At 55.3% G+C, this 9,780-nt stretch overlaps 5 protein-coding genes across 5 annotated transcripts in view; 2 read left to right on the forward strand and 3 right to left on the reverse strand.

Annotated features, from left to right (window-relative positions):
• Positions 1-33: 33 nt before the first annotated feature.
• SODALDRAFT_360637 (hypothetical protein) lies at positions 34-5,289 on the forward strand (the record flags this gene model as incomplete). Its single annotated transcript, XM_028614293.1, has 9 exons — positions 34-82; positions 737-980; positions 1,072-1,163; positions 1,253-1,273; positions 1,382-1,403; positions 1,466-1,491; positions 1,565-1,596; positions 1,729-5,143; positions 5,234-5,289. 9 exons carry the CDS (start codon positions 34-36, stop codon positions 5,287-5,289), a joined length of 3,957 nt encoding a protein of 1,318 aa, XP_028466085.1.
• Positions 5,290-5,379: 90 nt separating this feature from the next.
• Positions 5,380-6,619, reverse strand: SODALDRAFT_334045 (charged multivesicular body protein). Its single transcript, XM_028612119.1, has one exon. The coding sequence runs from the start codon at positions 6,446-6,448 to the stop codon at positions 5,792-5,794; it is 657 nt and encodes a 218-aa protein (XP_028466086.1). The 5' UTR covers positions 6,449-6,619; the 3' UTR covers positions 5,380-5,791.
• A 786-nt stretch (positions 6,620-7,405) lies between these two features.
• On the reverse strand, positions 7,406-8,411 carry SODALDRAFT_185661 (hypothetical protein). Its single transcript, XM_028607089.1, has one exon. The coding sequence runs from the start codon at positions 8,151-8,153 to the stop codon at positions 7,437-7,439; it is 717 nt and encodes a 238-aa protein (XP_028466087.1). The 5' UTR covers positions 8,154-8,411; the 3' UTR covers positions 7,406-7,436.
• On the reverse strand, positions 7,737-8,716 carry SODALDRAFT_334046 (hypothetical protein). Its single transcript, XM_028612120.1, has one exon. It carries the CDS (start codon positions 8,496-8,498, stop codon positions 8,193-8,195), a length of 306 nt encoding a protein of 101 aa, XP_028466088.1. The 5' UTR covers positions 8,499-8,716; the 3' UTR covers positions 7,737-8,192.
• A 264-nt stretch (positions 8,717-8,980) lies between these two features.
• SODALDRAFT_360639 (hypothetical protein) overlaps positions 8,981-9,780 on the forward strand; it is a gene marked incomplete at both ends in the record, with an annotated part of 1,898 nt that continues 1,098 nt past the window's right edge. Inside the window, 4 exons of the mRNA XM_028614294.1 lie at positions 8,981-9,034; positions 9,190-9,220; positions 9,291-9,404; positions 9,500-9,587. Coding sequence (XP_028466089.1) covers positions 8,981-9,034; positions 9,190-9,220; positions 9,291-9,404; positions 9,500-9,587 — 287 coding nt within the window. The remainder of the gene's footprint in view (positions 9,035-9,189; positions 9,221-9,290; positions 9,405-9,499; positions 9,588-9,780) is intronic.

Raw genomic sequence — 9,780 nt, forward strand, 5'->3', positions numbered from 1 at the left:
TAGGGGGTTAGAAGGAATGAAGTATCCGACAGGATGGGCACCCCGAACACCCATTTCCACTGGCTCCTGCAGGAATTCACCGGTGTGTCGGAAATAGATAAATACGCACATGACATAAACCGCCAAGTTATCAGATGCCTGGGGAATTAGCACGTGTGTGCAATGCCGGTAGTATGTACGTGTACTATTTATTGTTCAGGGGATTTAAAACCGTAATAAGGGGTGATAATTCTGTTCCTACGAAGTGATATAGAGTAGGAAATTCAGGTACAATATACGCTGGTTCTGCCCAAATCAAACCCACTAACTTATAACCTACCTATTCGTACATACCTACCATCCATTCCTTTCCTGGATTCTTCTACCTTATCAAGCCCATATACCTAAGAAGAAATTAGGTAATAAAACTTGAAGCGTTGGCCTAAGTATAGATTTGCTTTTCGTACCGCGTCTGGCAGTAAAGATGTGGGGCAACGATAAATGCCGGCCTGGTCGAGTCCTGTCATGGCGCTTTACCGGGATCTATTCCCCGATCGCTCGGGCCTCTTGATCCAAGGTCAAAACGCAGTGCTAGGCATGGAGTCGCTAATAAACCGGGGAAAAAGACCCCAAAAAAAAAAAGAAGAACGAAAGAGGTTATGCGACCTCGCACATCCTTCTCTCCCGCTTCTACATTAAATAAATAAATAAATGACAATACAAATTAACAAAAGAAAACCGCCCACTCCAATTACAGCAGAGCGGGGTGTTGACAAGAGAGCTGGATGTTTCGTGTTAATCCCCTGGGCAGACTGTGTCTCGTGTGACGGGAAACAGGAGCCGTACGAAAGCATGACCAGCGGGAGACCCCATGCCCATGGGATCAGTTTTGGTCTCAAGACAGTCAAGACAAACAGGAACAGGCTAACGGCAACACAAAGCAGCAAGCTAGTAGGCGAGTCATACAATAGGCGCGGGAATGCCTCCTCACGGTGGAGGGGGTGAGGAGTGGATTTATCTCATGTGTTCAGCAAGCAACAACACAGTGCCATGGGCATGGTGTATCTTATCTCTCTTCGTATGTTGCTGGAGAGACGACCTGCCCTCTGAACTTCCTGGGGAAACAACGAAAGATGCATCGAATATGCTCCGCACGCGTAGGCCATTGACGGGCAAAGCCGAAAGTGCAACGAACTTGTCGTTTTACGGATGGCCTCAAGCGACTAATACAGGATACCTAGTCGGGCATGATAACGCCAATCTGGGGTTCTAGAGCAAGCGTCTGCGCCGAATCGTGCACAGTGACTGTGCTTCCAGATCAATAATTTGAAGCTTACTACTTGCGGTCACATGCCCGTCTGACTGATGATCGCTACCGGTATTTTCGTCTTTTCGCGTTCAGGTGCACAGTATTTGACATCTAGGTAAGTACCTGAATACGTAATACAACGTCCGACTATTTTGGGAGGACCCACCAATCCTGGAGTTGTCTTTCCGAGAGGCATCGAGATGGTCAGCTACCTCTTAGTAATACCTAAGGTAGGTACCTTAGCACGTATTGGTACTTGCTGGAAGCGGAAAGCAGGCAACAACATCACCAACCCTGCATTGGAGAAGGTGCGATTCTGTCGAAACCAAAAACAACCCTCCCACCCCCAAGAAAGCACACTCTTTTCCGCCGCTCCCTATATCCATAACTCCACCTGAAGCGGTTTGTTTTGTATTTGTGCATCGAAAAAAAGCAGAAAGCAGGATAACCAAGACCAAAATAACAACTCCAGCAAACGTCAACAACCAACCCTTCGGACCCCTCCTGACGCGGCTCAAACCACAAACCGACCGCCTTTTCCCATATTCCGCCATCGCATCCTCCCCTCATCTTCCTCGACCCATATCCTTTGTCTCCGCCGTCGTCGTCCCTCGACCAAAAAGGGAGCAGGTCCCTTAGCATCAGATATGCAGGAACATTCGCAGCCCGACGAGGGCTACTCCGAAGACCCTCTCAACCCCAGCCCTATCTCGCTATTAGGCCCCTCTTCTATATCTGTCGGCCCTGATACCGTCGAGCTACCCGCCTCTCACGACCTCGCCTCGTGGCTTTCCAAAAGTCTACCATATCTACCTGTATCGATCAAGTCGCAGCTTGCCATCGCCTTGCTCGACGACCTCCCTTCACCTGTCATCGCCCAGATCGCAGAACGTCTGCGCTCACGCCTCTACATCGACTTCGTCCGATACATCCCCCCTGAAATCTGCTTGAAGATTTTCGGCTATCTCGACCCCGTCTCTCTTGTGAACGTCGCCTGCTGTTGCCGCTCTTGGTACAGCCTCGCTGTCGACTGGAAGCTATGGGAAAGACTATACCACCTGGAAGGATGGCGCGCTGTGTATCCAGAAATTGAGGCCTGGGAGGCCAAGGTCAACGAGGGCATCGAAGTTTACAACTCCGCAGTGAGCACCTACCATCGTGTGATGGCGTCTGAGGGCGGCCATACCTCGAAAAAACGCGCCCTATCAGGAGACCAGGATTCGGAAATGCCAGATGCCGACCGCCCGTCCAGACTAGACGATCCCAGCGTAGGGAGCAGCATTTTTGCCTCCCCCCACCGCTCGTCCTCATCCCCCTCTACGAGTCGAACACCGGCCGACCAATCCGCTGCCATGGATGTCGACGGCGCAGGCGCCTCTTCCAAGAATTCCCCATATGAAGAACCGCACAAGGAGGATGTGAAGGGAAAGGGCAAGGCTAGGGAAGTGAAGGACGAGTCGTCGAGAAAAGGCTCCACAGCCCTCGTGAGCTCGAACCTCCCAGAGCCGTCCATATGGGTGTGGGATGCCCTCAACTCCCGCTATCGTCTTAACTGGAGATATGTGTACAGCCTCCGGCGGCGCCTCGAGTCCAATTGGGAGCAGGGCAAATTCGTTAACTTCCAGTTGCCCCTCCCGGATCATCCCGAGGAAGGACACCAGGAGTGCATCTACACATTGCAATTTGACTCGCAGTACCTCGTCAGCGGCAGCCGCGATCGGACCATCCGCATATGGGGCATGAAGAGCCGACGTCTTCTGCGGCCTCCGCTCAAGGGCCACAGCGGCTCGGTCCTGTCGCTACAGTTCGACGCCGACCCGGAGGAAGATGTCATTGTCTCTGGCAGCAGCGATTCCAATGTCATTATCTGGCGTTTTTCCACCGGCGAGATCATTCAACGTCTGACTACGGCCCACACCGATTCCGTTCTCAACGTCAAATTCGACAAGCGCATTCTGGTAACGTGCTCCAAGGACAAGACCATCAAGATCTTCAACCGCAGGCCGTTGAAGTACGGGGACGTCGGATACCCACACACTGATCCCATCAATCCCGTACCTATCCGCGTTCGCGACTACAGGTACGGTAGCCCTACGGACAGCCTTCCCGTAATTCCGCCTTACACAATGATTGGTCGGCTCGAAGGCCACGGCGCCGCCGTCAACGCCGTACAGATCCATGGCAACGAGGTCGTCTCCGCCAGTGGTGACAGGAATATCAAAGTCTGGGACTGGCCCAACCAGATCTGCAGCCGGACCGTGGTCGGTCACGGCAAAGGAATCGCCTGCGTGCAATACGACGGGCGGAGAATCGTCAGCGGCAGTAGCGACAACGAGATCAAGGTGTTTGACGGTGCTACCGGCATCGAGGTGGCCAGCTTGAGGGCCCACAGCCACCTAGTCCGAACCGTCCAGGCAGGATTTGGCGACTTGCCCTACAGCCAGCACGAGGACAAGCTCGTGGCCAAGAAGTTAGACGAGCAGTACCTCAAGGCACTGGAGTCCGGCACCCTTCCCGCTGGACACGGGTCGAGAGGTCGTCTGTCAAGGAGCAGTAACGCCGGAAGCCGAAGGCTGGAAGACATTAATGCATATGGCGCCTGGCTGCCGCCTGGCGGCGGCGGTGGGAGATATGCTCGCATCGTCTCTGGCTCCTACGACCAGAGGATCATCATCTGGCGTCGCGACGAGGACGATACCTGGGTCCCCGCACACCGTCTTTACCACGAGCAAGTCGTCGAAGCGGCGCAAGCCCGGTCACCCACCCCCGTCGCACCACCGCGTTCTGCGCCTCCCCCTTCCTCAGCAGGCCGACCAGCAGCCACGGCACCAGGCTCGCAGGCGTCCCTCCATCATACGACACTTCCAAACCAGTCCTCCAATCTAAGGTCGACCATCGAGTCGCCTATCATCGCTACAATCACGCCCGATTCGGCGGCCTCTTTCATGGCATTGATTGATATTATCGTTCCCCAGGGTGTGCTTGCCCTCCAACAAGCTTTGGCGAGCTACCCGACCATGTTAGCCTATCAGGCACATCTCCAAGCAGCCATCAACAGGGAGCCGTTGCCGGCTGTTCGTGGTCAGCTCCGACAGGTTGTGGCCAATGCTATTGTCGCCACGCAGCAGGCCCAGGCGCGGACACGGCTCGCTTCCATGCAACACACGAACGGTCCGATTGCACCGCCTACCCTTCCCCCGCTGAGCACAATTGCCGGCCCGAGTACGTCTACCATGGGTGCAGCCGCGAGTTCTTCTGCCTCTGGACCTCACACTACAACGACGGGGCCGCGCGGAAACAGGACTATCTACGATCCCACTAGACCGACCGACCGACCGTCGGAAAGTACGGCTCCTGTCGTCGCAGTAGGCACAAGCGGAACAGTCAGCGCTCAGGACGCCTCGCTGATTCCCGGTTCAGCCTACCGTGGTCCTCCCCTTGTGCCTCAGGTCGAGGGGCATATTCACATACAAGGGCAGGGAGCAACGCCTTCCGTACAGCATCACCAGCAGGTCCCCGCGGCACCTGTGCAGTCCCATTCTATCCTTGTACCCCCGGCTCAAGCGGCTGCGCCGCCACCCCCACCCCCACCATCCCAGGGGCAGACTCAGGAGGCTCAGCAGGCTCAGGGTCAAACTCAGACTCAAGCTCATCACCCCCCGCAACAGCAAGCGGCTCAGGGGGGCGCTGCTGCGCACCACCCACCTCCTGCCAACACAGATACCACAGCGGCGCGGGTGTTCAAACTTCAGTTCGACGCCTGTCGCATCATATGTTGTAGTCAGACCAGTGTCATCGTCGGGTGGGATTTCTGTAACGGAGATCCCGAGCTGGAGGTTGTGTCCCGCATCTTCGGTACGATAGATTAATTTGTGTGGCGGGGAGAGGCAGGGAACGGGTTAGACAGGGCATGGCCAATGCCTCACTGAGATATGTTGACCTTAGACAATAGTCATCTGGCGTTAATCGACAACGACAACAACCCGCCAGTTTGGAGCTGAGCTCTGAGCACAGTAGCGAGGAAGGAAGGGCGTCTTTTCTCATGTCATGATGCGGCGTTGTGTGTCACAATTATGGCGTCTTTACCAAGCAAACTATTGTATATTTTATACCGTATGAATAAGATAATATATGATACGGGGCCGGGGCCGTATAGAAACCTCATAGGACAGGCGAAAGGAGTGCGCTATCCTCGCAGGGCGCCTCAAATAAAATAAATACAAAGGAAATTGCTCAATTTAGGTAGCCAATACCAACGACAAAAGCGACCGCCCCCAACTCCAACGCCAGCCAGTCTGCCGAATCCTGGATGATTAGGTCATCTCCGTGCTCCAGCAATTCCACGTTACCTGGTAGTTTCGCCACGCAATGTAGTCGCCATATAGCCTCATGTGATATGATAAAGGGTATGCTCGTCGCCGATGCAGCAGACCATCGTCCATCCTCCATTCCAACATTCCCGCGTTTTCTTTCTTTTTTGTTTTTCTTCCTACACTCCTACCCTCACGCGGCCGCCTCTTTCAACTTATTCGCCTCCTTATTCGCGGTGAAAGGTTCCTCGTCAATAAATTCGGGCAGCTCATCCTGCATAAAACTCGGAAGCGCACCAGCGCCGAGCTGGCCCTCACTTTCCAACTCGGCCTCGTAGCCGAGGGCCTCGAGCTCAGCGTCGAGCTCCGCCTCATCGACGTCCTCGGGCACGTCGTAGCCGCGGGCGAGGGTCTCCTGTATATCGTTGCCGACGTCCATGAGGTCGGCCATCTCGTCCTGGAGGCGCTCGATGCGGTCGATGTCGACCTTGCCGTACTGCTTCTTCAGCTCGCGGTTGGTGGTCTTGAGGGCGTCGACGGTGGCCATGGTGTTCTTGAGGTTGTCGTGCATGCCCTGGGCCTGCTCCATGTTCCACGCCTGCGACTGCAGCTGGTCGCGCTGCGCCTCGATCATCTTGCGCCGCTGGAGCACCTTTAGCGCTTTGGACTTGATCGCCGACTTGCCCGGCCCGTCGCGCATCTTGGAGATCTTGGCTTGGTAGCCTTGCAGCTCGGCGTTCACGGAGGCTAGCTTGACGTCGAGGCTTGCGATGCGCTCGTCGAGGTTGCCGATCGCGGAGCTGAGGGTCGGTTTGGGGCCCTTGGGGGCCGTGCCGAAGAGGCGGTTCATGACGAAAGGGGGTTGGTGGTTGGACCAGGCGGCGGAGGCGGTGGAGAGTTGGGCGTTATTGGCGGGAAGGAAGAGAATCGCGAGGTTTAGAGCCTGTTTTGGTCTGGCTAGAGTTGTACGGTTACCTATTCAGCGTTCCTTCAGTGACGTTCTTAGGCAGTTGAATTCCCCGCCGTGGGGTCGGTCGAGGGTGAGGCCATATAATGTAAGCCGGCTTGTACCTTGTTAGGTAATCATGGATAGGTGCTTACTAATACAGTACACGTGCATGTCGGTGAACCCTTACACCGAGACTACCTACGTACCCCGATATCGAGAGTGAAAATAAGATTCCTCGTGTCCTATAGAGGACTCAGGAGATCGAGGGGCTGAAGGATCTCCAGGGTCTTGGGACTTGGAGGCTCTTTATATCTTTCGCTCTTTGGCTCTTCCCCTAAATGAGAGCCCATGAAATCTTGAGCATTTGCTCTGGATACTCATCGCAAAGCCCCTCCCCCATCCATAATCCCTTGGCGATGTCTCTCAACACATCCATCGTGTTTTCCAACGACATCGCCGACATCAGAAATGCTTTCAGACCCAGTGCGCCCATCGTCTCGTCGGGCGCCTCGTTGGCGCGCGTCTTGTTGCACATGAACGTGCGCCAGAGCCGCTCCACGTGGGGCGGCGAAAAGTTGTCGTTGATGCCGGATATGTGCATGATGGTTTCATACGAGGCGGCCCTGTTGTTGTGCTGGAGGATGGTGCGGATCTGGTTCCTCAGTTCGGCGTTCACCGCACGGTCGACCGAGCCCGGGATGTTGTCCGGGTCGGTTTGGACGTCGGCGACGTTCCATGTGCCGATTTCGTCAGGCCCTCTGGACGGGGGGATCTCCTTGACCGCGTCCAGCGTCTTGATTTTGTCGATGATCCGCCCGCGAAAATGAAGAGGATGTTCCCGTCGATGGTGAGATCGATTGGCAGGGTGCTGCTGCTGCTGCTGCTGCTACTACTGCTTCCTCCTGCGTTGGCCTCGAGGCCTCGGCTTCGGAAGGGCTCGACCCAACCGGGCGAGGTCCAGTCCGGCACCCACGAGGGAAGGTGCTTCAGCCCCGAAGGCGTCTTGGGAACGACGCAATGAGATGAGACGTCCAAGCTCTCTCGCTTGCTCAACGACCGCGCGGCAAACTCCCGGAAAACCGCACGCCCGTCCATCCCGTAGTCGATCACCACGTCGGAAGCGGTAGCCGTGTCGACGAGTCCCAGCACGGCGTAGATCTTGTCGTTCGCGATTGTGCTCTTGAAGTTGCGCGTCTCCTCGAGCATGTCCAGGAGCAAGAAAGAGCGGGATGCCCCCCGAGGCGACGCTCTCTTGCAGGGTGCTTACCCATGGTTGACCAACAAGCGGTGCGAGGGCCTCCCAGCTGATATTCTTAGTCCTCTCGTGCTTGACTATCTCAGCCTGGATCTGCATCTTTGTAACACCCCTTAGGTCCTCTCTCGTAAGCACATCCACCAGGACGTTCTGCGCCTCGTCCAGCGCATCGATGGCGTCGTGCTCGTTACCAACCCACTCGCCCAGCCACATGTAGACCTCATCCGCATGCGAGTAGATCCGGTCCATAATCCTAACATGCTCGTTCTTCTCGTCCACGTTCTGCTGGTCAATGCATACGGCGTCAATCCAGATCCTCAGCGGCTCTTCCTCGTCTCGGATCCGTCTCATGGCGCGGTGCAGCTCACCGCCGACCCCAACTCGGCGCTGTCAAATGTTGACGATACCCGCCGGCAGCATCCCGCCTTGTGCAATGTAGTGAGTACCGTAGTATGGATGGTCGAGCAGATCTCGAAACGGCATCTCGGCCGATTCGCTCAGCCCTTCCCCCTCCTTGTAGCCGACGAAACCGCGGGCCCCAGCAGTAACTGAGCGTCTTGTGTAGGACGCCGGCGGCAGGGAGAACGGCATGGGCGCCAGACTACAGGTGAGTGGGTCGTCAAACTGGCCGGGGAGGCTGGTCAGGATGCGAGTCTCGTGGGGGAGATTCAGCGGCTTGTACTGGTACGGCGCCATTGCGTCTTCGCTGTCACGGGCGCCTTGGCGAAACGGAGAGTAGAAGATGTGATGGTCGAAAATGAGAAACGCCTCAAGCGGTTCTGAAATGCGGTTGCCATGTAGGCAACTGGCAGAGAGGCACTGATGCCTAAGCCTCACCCGAGCAGATCCCGACTTGGGACTTCGGATCATGCCGAGTGATACCCTGTCCCGTCGCTCAAGTCTGCGCCTGCTTCACCTACCACTTGATGGGGTGTTTTTTATATTTTTTATATTTTTTATCAAAACGCCGGCTTCCTCGATTCGAACACCACGCTGGAACGTTGTCCCTTATGGTCATCTTTGACACACGGTACGACTACACTACCGCGATACGCCGGAGTACTTCGTACCGGCCCCTGTGGGGCATGACAGTGTGAGATCACGGATACCTTAAGGTACTTAACGAGATAAGAAGTCGGCGCCCCACAAGGCACCAGCCGGGCGGGTAGCACCATAAAATGCGGACCGGAGGCTTCCGTCGAGCCACGCCCAAATGCATCCGTAACTCCAAAGTATGGTGTACGGAGTATAAAGGGAGCTAATTCATTGGATATTATCTTATAGCTTGGCGGGAATGCTGCAGACTTCGCCATGTGAAAGGTGGAAAGACCCTAACGCCGAATCACCGTATCGGCGATTTGCCATCGTGACCAAGCTTTCATGACAGGCCGACTACCTGGTAGGACGTATCTGGGGCTGTGGAGGTAGCTGAGGTAGCTACGGTACGTACCTAAGGGGTCACACAGAGGCAAACACGACAAAGTACAGATACCGGTACTTCAAGCCAAGCCATGTGGCAGATAATTACCTGTAAAGACGGCTTTCTCCTTGCCGTCCTGTTTGCTCTTTGCTCTTCGTTGTTCATTCATCCTTCGGCGATAAGTGATTGCCTTATAGCCTGCGTCACCCAGTCTATGCTCTCGACAGCACCTAGTGTTTCTCCCAGACAAGTCTCTACTGTAACAATCATTACGCAGTGCGGGTCGGCGTGCCGTCAGTATGGGCACTGGGAACTGAAGAGCGCAGATCACATGAGCAATCAGACATGCGGGCGTTGCAGCTATGGTGTGAATGATGTCAGAACACCAGGACTGCCAGTACACGTACGTTGTACTCGGTAGGTATCCTAAATACGATGCTCTGCACAAAATGTGAATACTGTAATTACCTAACGGATGTAGGTAGCTTCATGAGTAAGCATTGATCGATGGTTTCGGATCAAACTTCTTTCGGTGAGATTTGCCGAAAAGGGGGGGGG

Source organism: Sodiomyces alkalinus, assembly GCF_003711515.1.
Source record: "Sodiomyces alkalinus F11 unplaced genomic scaffold SODALscaffold_6, whole genome shotgun sequence".
NCBI lineage: Eukaryota > Fungi > Ascomycota > Sordariomycetes > Glomerellales > Plectosphaerellaceae > Sodiomyces > Sodiomyces alkalinus.